We start from the raw sequence: 25,653 nt of genomic DNA on the forward strand, positions 1-25,653 counted from the left end.
GAATTCATCATGAATTATAGTATTATAAAATATTTATAAAGCATCTATTAACCCACTTACTAACCATTTGTGCATGTGTAATTCATTACATGGATAAATGCATGCATAAAGTACTTAAAAATAGTTAGTCAATCATTAACTTCCATGTTATAAACAACCTGATGAACCTTTAACAACTCATGAAAAACCTGTTTGTAATTGATATTATACATTATTTACAAATTATAAATACATTGTTTATAAAGTATGAAAAAACAGTGAATAAACACATTTTACATTAGCTTATTAATGAAGAATAAAACCTTTATAAATGTGTTAATAAACTCCTCATTAATGTGTAATAATGAATGAATAACACTTTATAAATGATTGATTAAGTAATATTATTAAATGCTTCATAGTGTGCACTTATTATAAATTGTTACCATATTTTTTAAAGGGCCTGCCCTTTCCCAAATAGTTTCCAACGGGGAGTTTACAGATGGTTATGGTGCATCAGGTTAATGAGTCGAAAGAAGAACAGGCAAAGAAAAGAGCAGAGGAAGAAGAATTTCATCTGAATGTAAGAAGTGGGGCCTTAAGGAGATATGAGGCTAAGTTCATGCCCATGACATAGCCCAGGGCATGCTCTAATGATTTAGAGAGGACGCCATCGCCACGGTGGCCAAATGCAATATGGCCACTGTTTGAAAAAGGTTTTGGCTCATTTCTAAATATCTACAAAGTATAGATAGTGTCTGCTTTCGATCAATCCAAGGACCTGCGCCTCCTAAGGTCTGCTCTGTCCTTTCCTCAGTGTTCAGTTCCAGTCCAGTTTGTTGTTCAAGCTCACTCCCAGGAACCACACAATGAGATGTGAAAAGCATCAAGACTCCTCACCTCACTGTAGCAACCTTCATAGAAACATAGTATCACAGTATCTGTCAATGTAAATGGTGAATGGACTGCATTTATATAGCACTTTTCCACCTTAGCGGCACTCAAAGCGCTTTACAATGGCCTCTCATTCACCCATTCACACACACACATTCACACACCAATGGCGGTAGCTGCCATGCAAGGTGCTAACCTGCTCATTGGGAGCAATTTTGGGGTTAGGTGTCTTGCTCAAGGACACTTCGACATGTGGACAGTCGGAGCTGGGATTTGAACCACTGACCCTTCAATCATTGAACGACCCACTCTACCAACTGAGCTACAGCCGCCCTACAAATATCATGTTGTCCCGCAGGACGTGTGTATCACACAAAGACCAAACATGACTGTAGTATTCCCATGTTACACACAAGAAACCTAAAACTTTGTGAGCTCTTGTGAGCATGGGGTGAGTCTGAGATGTTAGGAAAACAATGATGATTTGGCCATTAGAAGCTCAAGTATTTTGCATTTAAAAAGGGGGCAGGGTATCTCCCAGCCAATCTGGAGCAAGCTGAAGGAAGTTAAAGAGAAATTGTGTTGATTAATAATACTGTAATACTGGATGCCTGATTGGTGACCTGTTAGTGAACCATCTTCTGTATGCAGATGACCTTGTGATATTTAGTCCAAGCAGTGCTGGTCTACCAGCCTGGCTTTGCCTGACCCAATTCGTAAAAATGTGAAGGGTCTGGAAACTCACAGTTGCTTTCCGATTCCCAAGGGGCATTAACAACGGGCGTAGATCAAAATGCCTCTGGACGGAATGGGATAGACCTACCAATCAGCAAAAATGCCTCTATGGCGCCATCTCACTAAACCCGCCCCATATTAGATAAACGGTTGTGATTGGCACGAACCAATCTCGGCTTGAGTGGATTCCTATAGAACAGTTGGATATGCAGCCTGATCTGTGGAGTGAAATAGAATGTGAGCTCGCGAGATCAGGCTGGTGACGCCAGGCTACTGGTCTACAGTGGCTCCTTGCTATCTGTACTGTGTATGATGTGGAGCATGACATCGTATGCAATGCTAGTAAGAGTGCTGTATTAATATGTTGAACCAAAGAAGACAAATATCAGAAGTTCCCGGACTTCAAGTTGTCAGACAATAATATTGAGGTCTGTAATAAGGTTAGTTAATATCTTGGTCATTTTATTACTGATCAGTTGACAGATGATGTAGACCTATACAGGCAATACCGCAGGATGTATGCCCAAGCCAACACTGCTTGAAGGTTTAGCATGTGCTCAGTTGGAGTGAAGGTGTCTCTGTTCAGAGCATTTTGTACTCCACTCTATACTGCCCTCCTGTGGTCATGCTTTAAAAAGGCTAGTATTCAGAGGCTCCAAGTAGCTTATAATGATGCAATGAGACTACCCCTTAAAAATCCCAGGTGGTGTAGTGCGAGTGAAATGTTTGTCACTGTTGGAGTCTGCACCTTTCATGCACTCTTAAGGAATTTGATGTATAAATGTATGCAGCGTCTGGATGGGTCAGATAACAGCATTATAGTGGCTTTGTCTTACCCGACATTATGATGAGCTGTTCCCAACACACATCCAGGCTTAGAGAGAACTGGCTTAAGAGCCTGTATGTTTTAGTGTAACTAATTATTTTGTGACTTTTTTATATACATTTATGGACCTGAATCTGCCAATAAAGCTTTGATTCATTCATTCATTCAATAATAAGCATGCAAATGTTCTGGTTAGGTGGTCATTTCAAGCAGTAAGTCCCCCGTTCCACATCTAGAGACAGATTTTTGGCCAGGTTGGTGTCACACCAGCTTTGCCAAAAGATAGAAGGTGACTTGATATGAGCATGTTCCCCAGATTAACTCAAACTGACAGGTTAAGGTCTTGTTGTGCAACACCTCTGAAGTTGGTATAAAGGTAAAAGGCAGCTGGTACTAGTCACCTATGTAACTGGTCCAGGATGTTGCAACTTGTGGCTCTCTTCTCTTGCATTGGTAAGATAAATGAAATATAAGCAGCAGAAACATAAACCTCATAATTTGACAATTCACTGCATGATTATTACAATTGAAAACCTTTTGCCATGCATGGTGGATGTGTTTGTGTATCTCAGGGGTGATCTGTGCCAGGGCGCCCCCCCTGAACCTTGCTGTCCACAATGAGAGACAGGCAGAGACAGAGAGGGTGGTAGGAGGGTCGGACGCTCAGCCCAATGTCTGGCGTTGGCAGGTAACACACACTCTGCCACATCGTACATTGATCCTGAGCATCCAATAATGATCAGTTATAATCTTTCCTGTTGATAAGATGTTGAATTAAGTATATGCAATACCACTCTGAGTAATATCTATAAACTGACCTAAAACTCCCTCTCTCTAAGTGACTAATCAGACAGTACTGTACTGTATCTTTTTTCAGGTCTCCCTCCAGTTTGACTACTACAACACCAATCAGTACTTCACCCACATCTGTGGAGGCACCCTCATTCATCCCTTCTACGCAATCACCGCAGCACATTGTATTATTAGGTGAAGCTCTAATTGGCTATGCCTTATGTCATATATAGAACCTTCCAAAAGCTTGTTTATTTGTCTGATAACACATTTTATTTTAAAGTAATTCAGCCTATTACAAAGAACTTAACATTCACTATGTGTTCTTGAAATAGAAGTAGCCATATCAGGATGATCATATTCTGGTTGAAGGCTGAATATTTCTGCTAGTACAGATGATATGATCATGATCGTGTATTGTATTTCCCTGTGTCCCTCGCCACAGCCCAGGGGCTTTTAAGTACCGTGTCGTCCTGGGAGAATACAACCTGTATGAGGATGACGGCAGTGAGCAGAACCATAAAGTGGAGAGGATCATTGTACACCCTGGCTGGACCGGTGAACTTGGCAACGGGTAAAGATGGAGGGAAGTGAAGACAGGCCAATGCACCTGTAAACGAGTTCAATTGGTCTTAAAATTCACGCAGTATAAATGCCACCCACCCGCGCCATCTAATCACTAGTTTTTCAGTGGCGTAGCTGTGATGTTCATGAGACTACTGTAGGCCCTTGCCCACTGCAATGGGGTAAGGGGCGAGTATAAGAAATAATTCTGAAGTGCAATGGACTACATGAAAATGCATTATACCAATTGTTTTTGTTGTTGTTATAGCAGTACTATAGCAGTATTATAGTTTGAACAATTTCCACTTAGGAATTGATTGATTGACTTTATTGAGCAGAGCGTTAAAACATTTCATCCATCAAATTGAGTTCTACATTCTACCCACTCTCCTACGGTGATGGTAGCCATAGCAGTGAGTTCCATTCCAGTGACTCTTGCGTTTGTCCTGCCCCAACTTGGCTAGAGAATTGAGTGCCACACTGGGTCCTAGTGACCTTGTTGTGTTGCAGGTCTGTTGGGAATGGGCGAAATGGGAGAATTTTTTGCAGAACCTTAAATCCAAACAACTTCACCTGCGACACATGCATGTCCTTGGGTCCTGAGCAATACATCTGCTGCATATTCACTTCATACTGTGGCCATGGCCAGTTGTCGAGATAATCGGGTCCCATACATGCAGATTTCCTGGAATTAATGTAAAGAAGATGTATGCTAATCATACGTTGGACCACAGCTCAAACCCAGCGTGTGTGTTACACACCCATTGAAAACAATGTGTGTGTGTTTTATGATAACTATACTCTGGTGTGTGTGTTTGTGTGTCAGGAATGATATTGTTCTGCTGAGATTGGCCACTTCTGCCTTAGACAACGGGTTTGTGGCCGCCGCTCCACTGCCCGCACCCGACCAGATGCTGCCCCATGGCTTCCAGTGCTACATCACCGGCTGGGGACTTCTGTCTAGTGAGTGCGCACACACACACACACACACACACACACACACACACACACACACACACACACACACACACACACACACACACACACACAGGTTAAAATAGTTTTGTTTTTTTATGTTTTATTTTCATATCTTTTTAACTTTTTGTTTTCAATTTCTGTTTAGTTTTAATTTGTTTCTAAAGTGGGTTTGCTAATTTAGTTTAATTTTTTTTTTTTAAATACTTAGTTTTAGTTTAGTTTTTATTAGTTTCAGTATTAGTTTAGTATCCTGATCTCACAAGCTCACGTTGTTTCCAAGTTTATCATAGTTAACTAACTACAAAACGAAAACTAGGTGTTAAAAACATTTTATTTTACTGAAATAAAAATAAAAAGTAGGCTTTACAAAAAACGATAACTAACTAAAACTGTATTGTGTGTTTACAAAATTAACTAAAATTAAAATTATAGAGAAAATGTCTTTAGTTTTAGTCTTTTTCATTTCATACATAAGCCTAGTATTTTGGGTGGATATGAAATCTATCCTCCATTTTTTTGTGCTGTGCCCCTGCGCAGAAGTAACCTGACGTGCACCAGATTGTTTGTTTCACATGGAGTGAAACAATGTGAGCTCGCAAGATAAGGATGGTCTCACGAGGCTAGCGCAGAAGTAAAAAACCTAAAACTATTACTGAAACTAATAAAAACTAAAACTTAGCATTTTCAAAAAAAAAAAAAAAAACTAGCAAACCCACTTTAAAACTAAACTGAAATTGAAAACAAAAAGTTAAAATTATATAAAAAGAAAAACTAATGAAAAAAACTAAACTATTATAACCTTGGTTTTTTCTCTCCATGTGAAAAAAAAAATCTGGCACACTCAGATTACTTCTGCACAGGGGCACAGTAAAAAAAAAAAAAAGGAGGATAGATTTCATATCCACCTAAAATACTAGGCTTATGTATGAAATGAAAAATACCAGAACTAAAGATATTTTCTGTACAGTTTAGTTATTTATAGTTTTTTGTAAAGCCTAGTTTTCGTTTTTATTTCAGTTAACTAAAATTTTAATAATAAACTTGACACACACATACACACAATTGTTAACATGCACAGTATAGGGTTGTGATTGCCTGCTTAGGTGACATAAAATTACTCTAATTCCATTCTATTCTTATTTTGTCTTAATAATTACACAAAATCCTTCTCACTTGCCCACCCCTTTCCTCAGCCGGCGGCAGTGAGCCTGCCATCCTGCAGGAGGCACTCATCTCCGTGGTGGAGCACTCTGTCTGCTCTACCCATCAGTGGTGGGGCAGCATCGCCCTGAAGACCATGGTGTGCGCTGGTGGAGACGGAAACATCTCTGGCTGCCAGGTACTGGAGCAGAGCTGCAGTCACACTGATAACATGCATTCACATCAACATCCTACATTTAAAACTAACGTCTTCTGGACCCATTCAAACACCACACACCAGTCCAGTTAGAGTTAGTCATATCCTGTTCTGATCTCCCTATGTCATCACTCTGCTAGTAGAGACAACTTAGACCACTGACACGACTTTTACACTCCTTTTACACTCCTTTTACACTTGTCTTTGAAATTGAGAGTTTAACCAGTTTTTTTTATGATTTTTCACGGTGCCCACCCACATCCATTGTATGACCAAAACGGTGGTAGAGCAATTATCAGACTTTCTCAAAAGTGCTAGTTTTGTCAACGTTTTGATCTGGACCATTGTATATGATCATAAGTAACCTTAAAACAGGGCTAAACATGCATTTTCCCTTTACTACTCCTTTAAATATCATATTAGAGACTACAGGGATAGCTAACACATAATGGCCTACCATGCAGGCAATCTCTCTGTAATTATTTGTGCACTCTACTGTTAGTCATGTCTTATGAAGTATCTAGCCCATGTTTATTGCTCTGTAAATGTTCTTAGTCAATAGACAAACATTTTCCAGGAGCTTGCTCGATCGTCTTGTTGAGAGAGGTTAGGGAAGAATTTTTACAGCTCACTTTTTTGGCCCCCGGGTGAAACTGTTTTTTTGCTTCCCTCTAGCATATGTAGGGGTGGGACCTCTCTGTAAAGCGCATTGTGGTGCCTCTGTGTATGAAATGCGCTATACAAATAAAGTTTGATTTTACTTGATTCTTTTATATTCTAAGTAACTTAAAGCTCTCTAAAATGACATCTGAAATCTATCCAACACAACCATGACTCTCTTGTCTGCGGCTGTTCCAGGGTGACTCTGGAGGTCCTCTGAGCTGTTACACTGATGGCGCCTGGAGGGTCCATGGGGTGGCCAGCTACGGCCCGTCTGGAAATTGCAACCAGTTGTACAAGCCCACCGTATTCACCAGAGTGTCCTCTTTTATTGAGTGGCTAAACTCTGAAATGTACTAAAGTAAGTCTTTCTCCTCTCTCTTCTTTTGATTATCAGACTTATTTTTTCCAGTAGCATTACTGTGATCTATTAATACCGTTTGATTAATAACACACAACACAGTTGTCTCACCACTATGCACATTGTACACTATCAGAGGATGTATTTTGTATCAAATTAATTCAGCAACAGCTTCTTTAATTTTAGTTTGTAATTTCTTATACCAATCCTATTCCCTTACAGGTTACCAAGAAGTAGAAGATTGCCAGAATAAAAGTTACATTTCTAAGAGACATTCAATTGTGGTTTGTCTGTTCTTTTAAAGTAAGGTTCGTCAAATGGGGGTAGAATCGAATGTGCTGCATCTTGTGTGTTTGTTTACAATAGGATGACTTATAATTTGGCTTGCACTTCTCTTCAAAGCCAGCAGGTGGTGACATATCCTCATATTTGGAATGTATAGCCTCACCTCCTCTCCTACTGACACTATGGAAAGATTCCTAGAAATTCTTCAACCTCTTCTGAGAATCCTAATAATTGCTCATTTAAATTCCTGACAGGGTTCAGTGTTGTGTATCTGTTATGTCCACCCTGAGTCAACAAGGACAACGTCACACAGTATCGGGGACCGAGCCTAGAAGATGAATACACCCAGTGAAACCAACACCAGTGGAGGACTGTGGCCTCAACCCTGTTTGAATACTCTAAAGATGCACCCTCCATTCCTTGAGGTAATCCCTGATTTAACATGATTGGATAGTTGAAACCTGTGCAGCTCTACTCAGTTGTTACTAATCCAGTCATGTCAGGTCAGTCATTTCTCAAAGGAAGGATGAGGGAGAAGGCCCTGATGTCTCCACCCTCCGAATGGAATGGAAATACCAAACCCAAACCATATTGTCATAGCAACAATGTCGGTTTGATACTGAGGGCCTCCTGTTTGGTAAAATGTTTATAATAAGCTTCAAGGGAGGGGCAGTTACAGCCTCTAACAAGGCCATTGGATAAGAAAAACACTCCACCACAGAAATGTTCACCATTTTTAACAAAACAAATAACTAACCTGTGTGCTTTCATCTAATTATATTTCTGTTCATATAACCCTGAGGGAAAACAATGCAGCAAGATGCTTCCAAAAGCCAGGGCAATACTTCCAGCCATTCCTTATGTTTCTGTGGTTGCTAAGACTCTACAGGATGACATCATACACAGTGAATGTGAAGGTTTTTCTCTCCCACTGTCTTTGCCATGGAGACCAGAAACCAAAGCCGAATTCCTGTGGTTCACGCAAAAAAAGTTATGAAAACAAACCAGGCAACTTTTAAGGTGTCCCTTATGCATTTGTTCCATTGTAGCCGAGTGCTCAGGACTAATGTTTTGAACTGTTTAGTGCAGTTGCATAGAGAAACATGACGCAGAATAATCCATAGAGAGATAGATCTCTCTGTATACTAGGTGAGCATCATGTCAAACATCTCTCACCGCGTCTCTCTGTATCAGGTCATTCAAGGGCCATAGGACATGCAAGCATGATCAAATGAGCCATGGATTTTGTGGCCAAAGTTGTTATAAATAACATACATTATGTGTGTGCGCTCTGTGAATGCCTATGCAAAATGGCAAACCTTATCCAGGATAAATATCAATCAGAATAGTAAATTCTCCATTTGATCTGTGGAAACTAACTCTAAAAGACACAAGCTGCAGAAACAACACAAAGTCAAGAATTTTAAGAAAAGTCGTTTTGTTTTTATTTGAAGGGACAAACTGTCAAAATGACTTGGATGAAATGAATAGTTTTTCAACGGTTAAAGAGTGAATATGTAAAAAATAAAGCAGCTTTCTTTGCTCTGCAGTACCATTCAAGCAGAAATATGTACAACATAAAAGGCAAAAAGTAAGACACGTTCTTTAAAAAAAAAAAACGAAAAGCCTTAATACAATACGTTAATAAATACTCACTGTCGCCATTTCTTCATGAGAATTGATGCGTTTAGACAAGAGAGACGAGTCATTGACTCTGCACCCTCTCGTTTGCATCAGAGCATAATATGTTTATTGGGTGGATTTCCAAAGTAAGCAGATGAAGGCAGAAGCAAGTAATACATTTCCAATGTGCCCTATGCACTTTTCTAAAGTATACAATAAATCAGAATAACATACAAAGGGGACCTGCATGCATAACTCCTATAGGGTCCAGACTGGCTGAAGAAACAGCAGTAGAAAGGATGAGATATGTACATTGGCTCTCCAGTGTCCCTCATCTGTCCAAAATGAAACTCAATTAAAAGAATCTCCATTTTGAAAAGATCTTAATCAGAACCTGTTGGGGCAACACAAACCACTTTGAGGCTTTTTGCATAATGCTATAGAAATTGCATAATATATGCAATTCCTATCCACAAAAACCTTTACATTGATAATTTACTATATGACGTGACCTTTGGCCGCATCCACCCAAACATTATGAGTGCAATTGAAATTATTTTTTCTAATTGACTTTGTTTTAGTGGCATTTTTGATAAGAAATCTGTAACTGGCGTGGCTATGAAAAATACTTCAAAATGCTGGACAGCAATGGCCTTCATAAGTATATATTTCTCTATGATTAATATATTACAAAGGTTTCCACATTTGAAAATTACACACATGGTTTTCTTAATAAAATAATTTGTCAGTTATACAGATTAGAATTCTTTCATCAATCTACACAAATTGGTTACAAAATATTAGTCTAATTTTCTATAGCAATGTCATAGGCAGCGAAACAACAGACTCAATTTTGATTTCAGCAAATAGGTAGGTTCCACAGTTTTCAGTCCCACAGCTAAAATTGAAGCGCTGTGCGCACACACTCGCCTGGCAAACATGATGGCAGGCACAAGGAGTAAACTTCAACCCAACAAGCAAGCCCCCTCCCCACCCCGCAGAATTCTTAAATTATACTGAAATAATCATACAAAATAATTTACCAATATGTTATGTTTAAGGTAATAACAGAATAGATATTAAATACTTGGCTAAATTGATTTTGTGGTCCCATTTCCCCAACAATGCCTCTCTAGAAGCATAAAGGGGGACATGGACAAGAAAGGAAAGATTGCACTTCCAGGTTATAAAACCACTGTGCTGCTTGAACAAAAGTTTAAAAGTAGGTTTTATCTGAAATAAATTAAATACAATTGAAAGGAAATAAATTAAAAAATTATCAAGGTAATATAGATAATACAGTTCTGTATCCTTTTCACTTTCAGTTGTAATATTCTTAGTTTACTTAGCTCATAAATAATAAGCCCCATAATTTAGTGTGTAAATCCTCTCAACTGTTGAATTGACCCCAGAGAACTGAAAGTCGTCCTGTTTTTGCCTGAACGCAGTGAAGTCATACTTTCACAGATAAAGTGCCGATCAGGAGCTGTCGGGGGAATATTTGTACCAGGTCATATCTTCAGGTGCCATTTTTGGAGAACAGAGGAAGAATCCTCACATTTTAGGGTAAATTACAGGGTTGACACCTCACCAACTCAAGAGAGTCCTGAGCTCTAGTGGGGGTCCGGATTATGACTATGTTGGCATTTCAGAACAGGGTTTCATGAGAAAGCCAGGCCCAAACCAACGCAACCAACAGTCACATTACATTTCCTCCGAAAGCTAGAAAAAGTCCCTGAGGTGCACATTCAACAGCAAGATTCCCTCTCTTGTCCCCAACGAGGCTGATGCACAAAACATCGGGGATGGAGTTCTAGGTTTGGTTGAACAAGGATTTGACAGCTTGCATTGTTTTTTGTGATGGGCATTGATGACTCCAAAAGGCCAAATTGAGCTTCTTCTTTTTTCTTCTTTTTATTCGTCAGACTCCCAAACTGAAATGTTAGCTGCCACTTCACATCACCAAGATCCCTCCGCTGCTTTGCTAACATTTGGAAGGCAAGATTAGAATCACGGCAACAACAGACAAGAGGAAGATCACAGTTCATTTTTAACGTCAAAAACTGTACACTGAAAACTTGATGTGCACGAACAGCCCGCTCTTCTCCTTTCCTACATAGTCCCTCTGAACATTTTGTACGTCTTGTTAAACTTTTACAGATTCCATCACAGACAACTTGATGGCTTCCTCCAACAGCTGATTGTCTGTAAAAGTAGCTGGGGGTTCTGGGACGGATTCCGACAGGCCAATCAGAGACTCGAGAAGGCATGTCCCCGGGTCACTGTTGGCCTGTGGGGCGCTGGGGTAACTAGGCAAGTGAAACTGAAAGAAGTTGTCCATGTGTTCGTATTCCTTGAGGGAGTTGTAGAGTGAGCTCGGTCCCAAACAGGGAAACCCGTCGAAGAACTCCAGGTCGGACTCGGAGGACAAGCTCAGATCCATGCCGTAGCTGGCGGATCTGTCGAAGGACGGCGAGGGCGTGCGTGGCACTCCGGCGCCGTGGAAGAGGCCGTTACCTTGGTTGGCGTTCTCATCCAACAGTTGTGATATCGCCACGGCCCGATTGTCCATGTGGTCGTCTACAGAGTCCAAAAGGGCGGCTTCTATGTTGTCGTTCTCGTCGGGGAAGTCCGCAGTGCTGAAGATGCCGAACGCGGAGGTGGACGACGACTGCTGCTGCTGCCGTTGCTGCCCGTGGTGCCGGTTGTCGTCGCCGGCGCCGTCGTACTCGCCCCCGCCACTAATAGTACAGTCCTCGTTGTCGGCGTCGCTGAAGCAGAGTATGCGGGTCAGGCCGTTCTCGTCCACGCCCAGCGGAGAGAGCTCCTCCGCGGGACTCCGCCCCCCGGCCTCCTCAGAGTCCTCGCTGTTGGCCGAGGACGAGTCCGTCATGTCGCTGCTGCAGCTGTTCTCCCCGGCCGCCGCCAGCTCGGGGCTGAAGTGGAAGGAGGGCCCGACGGGGAGGGGGAGAGGGTGATGGTGGCGGTTGTCCCCCAGGGGCCCGTGGTTCGGGCCGGGCGCGGGCAGGTCCGTCTGGGTCGGGCTGGGCTCCGCTGCTCCCCCCGCCTCCTCCTCCTCCTCGGGACCGGAGTGCTCCTCCAGACGTTTCTCCAGCTCCAGCTTCATGATGGTGTGGATGTAGTGCGTCTGCACGCGACCGGAGTTGAACTCGATGCGCCCCTCGGTGTTGCCGCAGCCATCTTTGGTGCAGCCACAGGGGAAGGACGTGTGGTCCATCTGGGGTGGGGGTAGGAAGAAAAAAACTTTTTTAATTCGTAGTCCAAATGCACCAGAAAACAACTACAGCAGCATTTGAAAGTTGCATTAATTACACTGTATTGTACATTACAGCTTAAAAAAATGGTCATTTCTAAATGTAAATTTCTAAATGCAATTCATTGAAAGTGAAGGTCTTTCACAAAACGTGACAACCTGGTTGAATCTTATCTTATATTATCTTCAAGTGGAAAAGCGTGAGTGGTGCTTGCGTGCGCCCGAGTCTCTCGTCGTACCTGACACTTGATGCCGGCCAGGCTGCAGCCGCAGGTCTCCGGCTCGCAGAAGCCCTGGCAGTTGCAGCCGCAGTCCTCGCGCGACACGCGCAGCTCGTGCAGCTGCCGCTTCTCCTCCTTGTCGATCTTCTTGACGCCGGCCGCCTTGAGGAGGGCGTGGCGCTGCCGGGACGGGTACGGGTGCAGGAAGGAGCCGTCCTCCAGCTGGGCGCCGGCGGAGCCCAGGTCCAGCTCCTCCTCGGGGATGTCGTCCACCGTCAGGCGCTCCGCCTCCTCGCTCTCCTGGGTGCCGTTCTTGGTTAACTGTGAAGAGGGGGAGGGGAGGAGAGGCGTTTAGCATCTTACGTCACTATTTCAAGAATACAGATCTAAAGACGTTCATTGTCGATAAAATGTCGACGGCAACTCTGAATAGAAACTGGAGAAACTGGTTCTCTTTGGAACTGTTGGAACTGGAACTTTGGAACTGGAACTGGTTCTCTTTGGAACTCTTCTCTTTGGATTCACGTCATAGGCTTTGGTTTTTTAATGAAGTGAACAGTTTTCCAGTCCGACTCGTTTGACAGATGTCCTTAGAGCCTTCTCTTCTCCTCAGGTCCCCTCACAATCTGACAATCCCCAAGCGATCACTCGGCCTAGAGTCTTTAGAGTTCACTTTACAGTGAACAAGCAGGAGCGCTGTTAGCTTTGCTCACCCTCAGCTTCAGCGCCTCCAGTTTCTCCTCCCTCAGGCGGTCGAGGAGCTTCTCGCGGCGCAGGAGCCTCTGCTCGGCGGCGAACTCGGCCAGCGTGTAGGTGCGGCGGTCGCTGTGACGCTGCACCATGCCCAGCGAGCAGCCCCCCCGGCTGGGCACGCTGGTGAAGCCCTGGCACCGCGGGAAGAAGAACACTGTCACCCGGTCGAACGTCACGCCGGCCCCCGGCTCCCGACGCGCCCGCTTGGCCTTCTTCAAGATGGACGTGACTGTAGCAGAGAGAAACGGAAGGGGGTTAGTATACGGAAAACTAAAAGACCGCACAACAACTCAATCGCTCATAGGGCTCATCGCTCTTCCATAAAAGCTGACCGACTGACACGTTTGGCCTTAGCGTGGATGAAAGTCACTCTCTTGTCATTCAGAGCGCTATCCCTGCGGCGCCACTAGGTGGCAGCATATGCTCCATGTTCCGACTGAGCAGAACTGCTGGTGTTGTATCAGCTCTGCTGAATGGACTGAGAAGAAGCAGATCTCTCATTCACAAGCCTCTCAAACCTCCCTTATCGCACAATCGCTTAAAAGTTACCTGACAAATCCCCCAAAACCATTTGACCCTTAAGCGTATACCCCAAACGACAACAGTCAATTAAATGAAGTGTTCCTACATCCTCTCGTGTGACAAACAACCACCCAGTCCAGGAATTTCCCCTTGGCGGCAAGCTGAGTGAGTGGGAGGGACGCGGACCCGCCTGGGTCAGAAACCAGCAACTCAAATGTTTTGGAAGTTTGAGGCTTCAGGCAAAGGCAGGACAAGCGGGTAAACAAGAGTGTGGTTCTCTGTGGAAAGGGGCTAAAAGACTACGCCGTTTTTTTACGCTCCCACTGAGAGAAGCCCTGCTGTGCAAACAGCAGCAGAGACCACTGATTACAAGAGCAGGAGTCAAAGGTCTTTCCTCTGTTAAAAATATCCCCCAGTCTCAGCAAGACAGGCCATTTTTCTATGAAGACACCATGCGATAAAACTATCTGTGGATCCGAGTGGAAACATGCGAGGGAAGGAACAAGCCCGACAATTTATCCAGTTTTTATGATAAATTCCACTTCCTCGGTTATAGAAATATATTCAACATGAGTTTGAATACACTTTTTTTTTTTTTTAAAGACATGCAATTTTTTCCCCTCGTTTGGGACTCCCAACTCAAACAGCACAGCTGGTTTACATTACGTTCTCCAGTATCGGGTGGGAAAGTGAGGATTGTGTAGATTTGTCTCTAGCCACTTTGCCTACTTGGTGAGAGCTACCCGGTTGACTCTTTAATAATTCTTATCACCTACTACAACCATTACCCAAACCAGTTATCCACCACAAAAACCTGTATGCAATAGTACCAGTGAAAAGTTTGGACACACCTTCTCATTAATTGAATAAGAAGGTGTCTCCAAAGGTTTGACTGGTACTGTAATAGTATAAAGCTATGGCACTGACTGGGCAAGCTACTACAGTGACTGCAGGCAATCCATGAGAGACAATGAGCCTGCATTAGTCTAACATCCATCAAATGCAGTCAGGCTTGTGACATCTGGGCTGACAAACGGCAGCCTCTCCATGGCCTCTTAAAATGTGAGAGCTTTGCTCTCTTTTTCTCCAGGTCCACAACAACTTTCTCTCTTAAGGCAACCAACTGAGGTATTAACGATCCTTTCGCCCACCATGTTCCTACATGCCCTCCGTCTCTTCATCTCTACCTCTCTCTCCTCTCTCCGTCTCTACCTCTCTCTACCTCGCTCGCCCTCATCTCCCGTCTCTGGCAGCACCTGTGCTGGGTCCGTGCCCGGCTCGGCAGACAAGGCCCTGTGTGTTTTCTCCGGTCTGGCACCCTGCCACCCCGCCACCCCTCCCTCCCTCTCTCTCTCTCTCTCTCTTTCTGGCAGCCTGGTACTCTGTCCCTGCCATCCTGGGAACCTCACAACTGTTTGCCCTTCTCCTACTCCCTACCCCCCCCTCCCCCTCCATCTCCCCTCCTCCATCTCCCACCCACCCCTCCTCCATCTCCCCTCCTCCAAAACGCAGAGCCGAGGGACAAACAGATGAGGCCGCAGGGAGACAGCAGTCAGCAGTTATGCTTGTCCATCAGACATAGAGACGTGGACACTAATTTAAACTATTTGTGAAAGAGTCGTGGTAATGTACAGCTCCGGGGGTATAAATCCAAAGATCTGGAAGACATTTCATGAGCAGTTTTAAGTGCGGCCAAATGCCTCAGTGGCGCAACATAAACACGGTAGCTATTACACTGTGCTTTGACACTGGACACGGTCACTCGATGTGACTGCACGTGTCGGCGTGGCGTGGAGACACTCACTGTTGAAATGTGTGACCGGGGAGCTCGGATTGCTGGGGGCGGAGTCCAGGGTGTCGGAGTAGCAGCTCTCGACCTCCGAGTCCCAGCCGGAGTAGGCCGAGGACGACAGGGAGGAGGGCGACGGGGAGGAGTAGCATGGGTCCTCCTCCTCCACCTCCTCGTACTTCCTCTTGAGTGCGAGCCCGCTCATGGCCGCTGCGCTGGCGTCGGGGAGGATCTGTGGGACAGGGGAGAGAGACTGTTAATTGCCATGTTTCAATTAGCATAATTAGCATGTTTAATAGCCTGATTAGCATATCATTGTACAGGTGGTTGTTTTTTCATCTGGATTGATTGGAACTTGATTGTCATGATTGCAGTTGTTTAACAACAGAGGGTCTCAGGGGTTAATGGTATTAGTGTGTGGCAGCCAAAATACATACATACAATTATGTATAGTCAAAGCCTTAATTATCATGCCGGAAACAATATCCATACATTTTGATAATCCCTATTGCTGTGCTCATGGATGAGCTGTGACATCTATAGTCACTCTGTAGTGTGTTCAGGTCTTTGCTGAATGAAAGCAGGCTCTGTGATCTGCCATGTGAGACCATCCAGGGGCCATCTAGTGCAGCTCACAGCTAAGAGAGGGAGTGGGAGGAGAGAGACAGAGAGAGACAGAGCGAGAGAGAGAGCACAGGAAGTAATCAATCAAGCCTTACTAGTGCAGTCAACAATTACTGGACCTCTCAAATCCCATCAGCTCCGTAATGCATTGATCAACGGACGGGAAGCAGCAGAGCACACGCGACAGAGGGGAGAGTCGAACCGGGGAGACGACCAAACAACCAGCCAGGAGATATTCAGTCTTTACCACCTCCACGTGCCGCCAGCTGCCCAAAAACCCACCACAAAGGGCCGAGGCGGCAAGCGCGACAGAGCCCCTGTTTAATATGTTTACAAAGCCCCCCACAGTAAACATGTGTCCGGCTTGGCACAGTCAACATGTTTGTTATGCAACTCCTGGGCACATTCCTTCACTGCTCCCGTGGAGATGCTGATGGTTCAGCAATAAAAACAATCAATCCTTTGAGAGGAGAGAGAGAGAGGGGGAGAGAGAAAGAGAGAGAGATACAGAATCTCTCTACCATGCAGCCTAGTGTCTCCGAACTATACACAGTAGCAGCAGCAACAACCCTCCCCCCTCCCTCCCTCCCTCACTCCCCCCCTCCCTCCCCCTCCAAGCAGACTGTCTCCTCCGTCTCTCCCTCCAGTCCTCCTCTGAAACAGAGCCTGAGGAAAGCCATTCATCCCAGCTGTGTCATTTTACCTCATAGTCCAGTCCTTTACAGTATTAGAGTAAGTGTGCAATAAACATCCACTACCTACCATAATACGCTAGTGAGAATATTCAAGAAGAAGTGATTGCTAGTGAAAAGTATCCCCCTGCTGCTCACAAGACTCACCTAGTAAATATTATGACATTTGCCTACGGTACACTTGGAGAGAGAGATTAAATGTGTGTGACATTAGTATGATTGACTCCCTTGCCGGTCGTTGGTCTGTTGGATTTGACATTTCTCAGAAAGCTTCTGTAGCTGGTGGCTGGTAGTGGTAAATATGTGTTGCGTCATGTGGCTCAGATGGCAAACACACACACACACACACACACACACGGACAGTCATCGTCTTCACAACATCGGGGGAAGCGAGTGGCGGCTGCGCTAGACGAGACAGGTCGTCATCACAGTCGGGTCAGGGATGCGACCCGCTCACAAACAGCCCCCGAGGAGGGAAGGAGTGAGAAAGGAGGCAGGAGGCAGGAGGGAGAACGAAACTGGACTGGGCCGGGCTCCAGCAGACATGCTGTTCCATGGTGTACAGGAGCTTTACTTGGAAAGAGATAAGTCTTCTCTATGAACCTGTTCAGACTGCATTCATCACTGCCTTGTATAATACATCCACACGCTGCCAGCAGTCCCATGAAACTTAACCTATGAAGCCCAATAAACAAGCAAACGGCTTAGTAAACAAACCAATGTGATGTTGCTTATCGTGTTTTCCAATACCGTGAGAGGGATTTGGAAGCGACGGCACGTTTCTAAAAATAGGAAGACTCGGTCAGTGGGCTAGTATTGCAGGTTTTATCCAAAACAGCTCTTTGAAACATTCCAGTTTCCACCGGGAGAGGAAACAGCAGGCACGTCGCCTTGGAGGGGAAAAGCAGGGATCATTCAGGTAAAGTCTGAGCATCCATCTAGTAAACATTAGAGGCTGCTTGTAAATGTGTCAGACGCAGACAGACAGTGACACGTGCGCTAGCCTGCCAAGTTCCAACAGGCTAAACCCTGCTTTTTGCGGTCGGATACAGATGCCGGGCGTCACGCAACTGGCCTCCACCGCAAGCCTGATCCTCCAATGGCTTTCAAGGAACTCAACTCCTTATCTCACTCACTACTAGCTTACGCAAGCGGCAGCGTTGCAAAAAAAAAAAAAAAAAAAGAGTGCGCTAGCAGGGGACTTTTTTTTTGTACGCAGAGCGGTGATATTAAGCAAGAGGAGCTCTGACTATGACAGGCCTGGAGGAAGCTTCCAGGGTTCGAGAGGGCGGACGGTGTACCTCTGCGCTGGAATGTAGCAGGACGAGCTCCAGCTTTTTGAGAGAGCCGATACAAGCTTTTATTGTGTTGTTACGGGACACAAATGTGGGCGAGACACCGCGGTCCTTTCCTTGCGCACGGATGATGAATGAATCACCTCGCTGTAAGGTCACGCTGTGTTACAGCTCGCCTGACCTCTTCAGTCCAGCTCCCTCCCCTCGTATCATCCCAGGCTTATTGAGATTCATCGACTAATTTGACTCACTCGTTGATTCTCCCCTCATTTGACTCACTCGTTGATTCTCCCCTCATTTGACTCACTCGTTGATTCATCGACTCATTTGACTCCCTCATTGATTCTCCCCTCGGCCTTGCGTTCATCAGGCCATTCTCACTGAGCTGCACTAGAAAGCACCTGGGCCCGGTGTGTGTGGCTCGCTACCAAACACACTCTCATTGCAAACGTGTCACACACACACACAGAAGAGGGGACGCATGGGTTCCCCTTACATTAACCCATCACCCCCTGCTCAAACCCCCCCCTCCCCCGGACATTTCCCATCATCCCCGCTCAACCCCCCCCCCCCCCGGACTCCTCCCCTTCACCCCCCCCCCCCCCACCCCTCCCGAAAACAAATGTGTGAGGCGTCCCCAAGTGAGCCTGGAGAGCCAGCTAAGCAAAGTCTTTTTAATTAAAGGCTGCAGCTGGGAGGGGGGGGGGGGGGGTAGAGAGAGAGAGAGAGAGGAGAGAGAGAGAGAGAGAGAGAGAGGTCCGTGGTGTCAGAAGTGGGTCATTGTCTCTTGATGGCAGTCTACCTGACACATTGATTTGCTAATCTTGTTCAATGAGCATAAACAATAGCGAGGGGTTAATCCCAGCGGAGGAGACGGCCTGTAGTCAATCTGGAGCTTCTCATGCTCCTTGTCCACCTCTCGATCACACACACACACACACACACACGCACACACACGCACACACACGCACACACGCGCGCACGCACACACGCCAGGAAGACAAGAAGAAACGATGGACAGGAGTGAGTATCCATTATCGTGACACAACCCATTAGAAAGGAAAGACATGAAGGGAAAGGATGTAGGAGAGGGAGGGAGAGAGAGAGAGAGAGACCATCACCGCATGTGTTCACTGCTACACTAAATTATGCATCAGTGTCATTCCCTCAAGCGCACAGGTGGGCTGAAAAGGACATCTGAATCTGAGATCTGAGATCTGAATCTAAGATCTGAATCTGAATCTGAAATCTGAAATCTGAATCTAAGATCTGAATCTGAGATCTGAAATCGGAATCATCCATCGAGGTGCCGCTTCCCAACCGGTTGTCATCGCGGCTGGGTGGGCCGGATAAATCTCGGCACCGGGGGGCCCATCACGGCAATCAAATCAAATGTACGACCGTGTCATCAGAACGAGGGCGATACGATGACCTGGACACATGCGTAGCTGCAGGCGGAGGTCTTGGGGCGACGTCGTTCATTTGGCTAGCTAGCACAACAGCAGAGTGCACAGGGATCTCGTTGGAACATTACATAAATAATACTACTGATTGTGAAATGATAAAACATAGGTCTGTATTTGCAGCTGGTTATGCAAGATCCTTTGTAAGTCTTGTAAATTATTTCCCATTGTGTGAGGAATGACTGCCAAAAACCCCTCAGGTGGCCACAGAGCTACACATAACACCACGTTTCCAGTCTAACTTATATTTAAGCACAAACTGCTTCAACCTCTCTCACCTTCATGTGAATGTTCCCTGGGGAGAGTGTGTTGGCTAGGGTTTCTGGGTGGATCAGTCCTTTCAGCTCTTGTTTCTCCTACTTCCCAAATGGCCCATCAGCTGAGTATGCGCGCACACACACACACATACACACACCTCTCCACGCACAGACAGCCAGACCAAACTAGCCCGGTCTGCCCCCTATTAGGCAGACAGCAGGACAAGTCACAGTTTGACTTTGCCCCCTTCTGCCCCTCCCCTGGCTGACGGGCACCTGGGTGGGCGTGTCCCTCTGCTCTATTCCAGGTTGAGACGGCCAAGAGCGTTTGCATGGCAAACTGACAGCACGCACGCTGGGCAACTGACTGACTGACTGACTGACTTGAGCGAGCGCTGATAAATATGATAAAGATTAACCCGGGACAGTACTTGTCTGTGGGTGCTTGTTCCCGTGTTCGCCGGGAAATGCTCCTCGCACTAATTTGGCAGGTAATTCGATAAGACCCAACCAATAGAGAGTTGGGAAGTGTTCCAAACAGAACAGAGGGACATTGAAGTGTATTTCCTCAGGCCAGGCGTGACAAGGAACACTGCCACCTGGTGGTTCAAAGGAGGGAACTTCGGTCCGCAGACGGCCTGTTTTACTCGTAAGACCGTGCCAAGAAAACATTCTGTTCCTATGCCTCAACCCAGCCACGCACAAACACGCACACAGACACAGACACACACACACACAGACACACACACACTTATTCCTAAAAGTAGGAGAGGTGATGGGAGGAGGCCACATTAAACAAATAAATAATAGCGATGTTCTCAGACCCACAGGAATTCCATTCTGGCAGCAGGGGAGACTCGCACAGTAATGTGCGGAAAACACAACCTCCATCTAATCCAGATGTGCTTCCCTGTACTAACAAGGGAGAGCCTACAAATCCCATGAGGCAATTGGGGCTGAGATAGAATGGTGCCTGCCTCGGCACACCTGACGGGGGTATTTATTCTGCATGTGGACCTTGCATGCTTATGCACAAGCTATCTACAGGAGGCCTGCAGGCCAGACAAGACCCTGGTGAAACTGTTTTTTTGCTTCCCTCTGGAATATGTAGGCGTGAGACCTATGCCCACCCCCCACCCCACTGCTCTCTGTAAAGCTCATTGTGTTGCTTCTGTGTATGAAATGTGCTATACAAATAAAGTTTGAATTGAAGACTTGAATGTCCAGGTGCAGCCGAATCTACCTCAGGAAGAGAAATCCCTTTGCCATGAGTGGAAGGAGGATACCACATAGTTTGGAGCTGCCAAAGCTTTTCATAAACAAGCTAAACAAAGACTAAAAACTATATGAGCTTATGTGGTTCATTGGGAACCTTCACGGCAAGGGCAAACCTGTCTATAATCTAACAATATAAATAACTCTCACTATTTACATACGGCTGGTTTAAGCCACAGCCAAAGCGTATTTCAATAATATTTATGGAGTGAGATGGCCTCTGTGAATGCAGATATATCCTGTAGTCTTTTCTGTGTGAGCTGTCAGATTGTCATGGAATTGAGGGGGGTAGAAAGCAGAGACAACAACACACTTTGCATAACTGTGGAAATCTGAGACAAAAGTCTCATTTTAACAATACTTGGTAGATATAGCCAAGGGGATCTTATCTGGCTGCAACTGTGAAATTGCGTGTGTGTGAGAGTGTGTGTGTGTGTGTGTGTGTGAGTGAGGTCAGAGGTCAGCTCTCGTCTGGGGCACTCGCTGGTACCTCACAAGCACAGAGAGGAATGCTGGGAGAAGACAAAGCAGATGGGGGCCCTCTGCTACTTCGCCCCTAAAAGGCCGAGATCTCCCCCCAACACACACACACGTGCACCCAACCCCCGTCTCCGGATACAAAAGCTGGGCTGTCCTGTGACCAAAATGAACAAGGGAACAGACAGTCTGTCTGAAAACCGCCCCGTCCCCCGTCCCCCAGCCGAAGAGTCGCTGAGCCTGATAAGTGTGTGTGTGCACATCGTGAGAAACAGAACGTGAGAGAGAGTGAGTTCCAACAGTTTTCTGAGCTTGTGAACGAAGCATGCACCACAATGCACAGGGACTGGCCACTACTGTCTCTCACATAAAATTCCTGCTTCAAGATTGCCAAGGTTAGTCGACTATTACTCAGACATAATCCTGTCAAGACAGGATTATGCAGATGACTCTCAACATGGGATGCTCCCAAATTTCCTGCCGCATTGTCAACATACAGCTCAAATGCCTTTTACACAGTTTAAACCAGGGGGTGTGGAAAAATAGGTGAGGTAAGCTATAGCCTTCTAACCTCAATATAGTTGATTTTAAATGAAATGCTGGTTTTGGAAACAAGTCGCCGACTAGGAAAATCTGAGTAGGCCTGCATTGTAGCCACGTTACTCGTGTGCTTGATAGAGAAAACCCACAGGCAGCTCAGATGCCCGATACCAAATAAGGAAGTAGTCTACTATCAACCACAAGGAGGAGCGGTCAATTGTGACTGATAAATAAAAGGATAGGCCTATTAGGAAATAAAGTGATCCCAAAACACAGTTGTTCAGTGAAATAAGTATCGAGGCAAGCGTAGCAAAGACATCGTCTGTAAACAAAGGATCATTCAGCTCAGAAAATTCCTCAGAACATGAATCCTAAAATGATCCGAGTGAGGTCGCACGAGAGACGATTGACTGAACTACTTGTCTACAGTGGTAGATTACAGCGGCGGAATCACATAATAGATGAACACATTCCGCTGCCATATGGATAGGCTTCATTGCCCTTTCAAAACGTAAATTAACATTGCACAAAAACGCATGGGGTTTCAACACGTTTACGCAATTAGGCAAAACCTCGATGAAACCAGAGAAGGTGCATACATTAAAATACAGATAAGAAATTGTTTTTAGGAAAAAGCAAGTCATCAATGAGATTTCGTGTAGGCTATCACATTGGTAAGGGAGGCCAATTAACATTCCAAAATGAGTGCTTTATAATAGCCTAATTGTCATGGTTGTAACTTTGGTTAACCCTTAGCTTATTCAAGAACGAACGATCAATGTTCTACACTTTGCATTGGACGCTTATATAGCCTACAACTAGTCTACCGAAATAATCAGATAGGAATAATTCCTGTCAAGCAATCAGATAGTATACAACTTGTCATAGCAGGCAGCGTTGACCCGATCACCCTTGGTGATTAATGCTAATTACAATGACAACACTTTAAATCAGCTGTGCCTTCAGGAGTCGCTCTAGTCACAATTGGCGCGCCACTGTGGAAGCAATTTGGGCTACCAAGCATAGCCTACGTTGGAAAACATCAATATCGATAACAAAAGCATGTATCCTCACCTGCCATGTGCAAATTAGTGTACGCATATTATTGGCCAACTGTAAGCTATACAAGTTTGTGGAATTTTATTAGGCTTAATAGTTCAGCGGAGGTAAATCATATAAATCAGCATCTTGCGCGCTCTGGCGACATCAAGTCAAATCAACAAAGTATAATCACCTGTGTGATAGCCTTATAATAAAGGGCATGTTTTGTTCCAGGCCAACCATACATCAATTATGTGTGTGATTAAACAAGCTTCTTCTAAATTAATAAACTAAAGATAACAAGTGAAAATGACCGTAACCAAAATAATTGGAATTAACAGTTAATTCTGCTATGAAAAGACTGACATGTCTCAAGTGTCACATTACTACGCTTTTTATTAGACCAAGTCTGTTGCGACAATTTAACAATAAAGAGAACAAATAATTACAGCCACTGGTTTTTTTCGCTGGTCAGTGACACAGGGAAAAGAACATCCAAACTATTTGGCTTCTCTCCACCCCCGAGGTTTAAGACATTAAAGGAGCCAAATAATCAAGAGCGCACCGCTACTCACCAAGAAATCACGTATCCGATCACCATTTGTGAAAATATGTCAAAACAGCAGAGGAAATATTTACAATCCAAACGACACAAATACGCTTTATCCTCGAATAGACGGCTCGCTTTTGTTTCGCTATTGTAGGCTACGAGCACTGTACCAGCCGAAGCGTTCCCCTTGTCTGTGGCAGACTGCTCAGAAGCGCAGCCTTTTTCGTCAGTGGAAAACTCCCTCCTGGCGTCTGACGCAGGCGGTGACACTAGCGGAGGCTGCCCACGCTGCATCCTGCCTTCCGATCTAGCGCCAGCCCAGGCTAGATCGCATCCTCACTCCTTCACTAGTCTGTGCCTTAGCTATCAGTTATGCACTAATCAAACTAAATCGTTTAATATGAATCTTAATTTTATTGTCTCTCGGACTCTAATACAAGGTCATGCGTGCTCACGAAGTCACGTTAAAGAGAAACCCCAAATGATCCTAATTATTAGGCTAATTATCGTAGTCATATTTCCATATAGAATATCATACACCGTATCGCCTACACACCACCAAGCTGTCATTTCTCATGAACTATGAGTTGTTTTTAATAAAGGGGTGTCGTCGCTCCCTCTTGCTAAATTCCCGTCAAGATTGTCTGACTCAGCTAGTTGTGAACTGATGGTGACTCAATCAGGTCTACTCAATAGGCTACTTAGAAACTACTCTATACATACACTCAAAAAAAGAATGTCTTATAGACAGTTCCTAACAATAGGTTATATATAGTTTCTAACAATAGGTTCTATAAAGCAATATTTTGAGTATAGCACAGCATATAATTTCATTAATATGATGGGTATTAAATTAAATGATTTAAATGACATTTAGAGCCATTAGCACCTTAGTGTTTCCAAGCGAGCTCAGCATGTCAATATTGACCCTCAACTAGTAAAACAAACACACCTCTATTGTTTTGTGAGCCGCTGTAGCCATGTTACAGATGCCCCTGATAGCAAATGTGTGTGACACACCCTAGCCACAGCCCGAACTATGGTATTTACAGCTTTAGGAAGCCCAGGGATGTAAAACTAACTGTGATGCTTTGCTTTCATTTTCAGCTGGGCATGCACACGAGCACAGTGTCCTGCCAATGTCAATACAGGTGTTCCACTTGGCAGGAGCCAAGCCAAGTGGGGGAGGAGTCTCCTAGAGCTGTGTTCTTAGGCCTATGTTAATTGGCCATTGCTAATGGAGGGCCCTTTTCTCACTGGTTTGTTGGTCCTTAGGGCCCCATTTAGGGCGTGCCCCAGAGCGATACCCAGGGGCAATGCCCTAAATCCAGTTGAACAACTAGAGAGGAGAGTTAGGGCTTTATTGGGCTGTTGAGGGGCTTGTTTTTTTTTATCAAACTATGTGCTGGTAGTATGTTAGCAGTAATAGCTGCAATCATTAAATATGTTTAGTTTAGCAGAAAGGTTGCACTATGAAAGGCTTGTGCGCGCGCGCGCGCACACACACACACTGTCATCATTGAGAATTTTGCATTATATCTACATACATATCTACATACATATTCATTTGTATGTTTTTGGTGTGGCAGGAGTGTACTGTACAGCAAGAATGTATAACCTCTCCATAACCTCAGAGAGTGTGTATACTGATCAGTGAGGTGACCAAGGGTCTGTGTGGCATGTGTGCGTGTTTTGCACACGCACACGCACACACACACACACACACACACACACGCACGCACACACACACACACACACACACACACACACACACAAGCACGCACACACACACATACACACACACACACACACACACACGCACACAC

General features: G+C 44.9%; 2 protein-coding genes across 2 annotated transcripts; one reads left to right on the forward strand and one right to left on the reverse strand.

Annotated features, from left to right (window-relative positions):
- Positions 1-2,774: 2,774 nt before the first annotated feature.
- LOC311328663 (elastase-1-like) lies at positions 2,775-7,420 on the forward strand. Its single transcript, XM_084461306.1, has 8 exons — positions 2,775-2,887; positions 3,007-3,122; positions 3,312-3,421; positions 3,672-3,800; positions 4,617-4,753; positions 5,962-6,107; positions 6,984-7,146; positions 7,369-7,420. Exons 1-7 carry the CDS (start codon positions 2,854-2,856, stop codon positions 7,143-7,145), a joined length of 834 nt encoding a protein of 277 aa, XP_084317432.1. The 5' UTR covers positions 2,775-2,853; the 3' UTR covers position 7,146; positions 7,369-7,420.
- Positions 7,421-10,059: 2,639 nt separating this feature from the next.
- On the reverse strand, positions 10,060-23,992 carry csrnp1b (cysteine-serine-rich nuclear protein 1b). The gene is made up of 5 exons (XM_084461583.1): positions 23,853-23,992; positions 15,629-15,845; positions 13,263-13,531; positions 12,568-12,870; positions 10,060-12,292 (listed from the first exon to the last, which is right to left on the reverse strand). Exons 2-5 carry the CDS (start codon positions 15,816-15,818, stop codon positions 11,201-11,203), a joined length of 1,854 nt encoding a protein of 617 aa, XP_084317709.1. The 5' UTR covers positions 15,819-15,845; positions 23,853-23,992; the 3' UTR covers positions 10,060-11,200.
- Between the last annotated feature and the right edge of the window lie 1,661 nt (positions 23,993-25,653).

Source organism: Borostomias antarcticus, assembly GCF_949987555.1.
Source record: "Borostomias antarcticus genome assembly, chromosome: 2".
NCBI classification, from domain to species: Eukaryota; Metazoa; Chordata; class Actinopteri; order Stomiiformes; family Stomiidae; genus Borostomias; species Borostomias antarcticus.

Coding starts and splice junctions, on each gene's coding strand:
- LOC311328663 (XM_084461306.1), top strand. CDS start 2,854: ATGTTGCAACTTGTGGCTCTCTTCTCTTGCATTG. Junction 2,888..3,006: donor GGCTCTCTTCTCTTGCATTG/GTAAGATAAATG, acceptor TGTGTATCTCAG/GGGTGATCTGTGCCAGGGCG. Junction 4,754..5,961: donor CGGCTGGGGACTTCTGTCTA/GTGAGTGCGCAC, acceptor CCCTTTCCTCAG/CCGGCGGCAGTGAGCCTGCC.
- csrnp1b (XM_084461583.1), bottom strand. CDS start 15,818: ATGAGCGGGCTCGCACTCAAGAGGAAGTACGAGGAGGTGGAGGAGGAG. Junction 12,871..13,262: donor TGGAGGCGCTGAAGCTGAGG/GTGAGCAAAGCT, acceptor CCCTCTTCACAG/TTAACCAAGAACGGCACCCA. Junction 12,293..12,567: donor TGGCCGGCATCAAGTGTCAG/GTACGACGAGAG, acceptor CCCCCACCCCAG/ATGGACCACACGTCCTTCCC.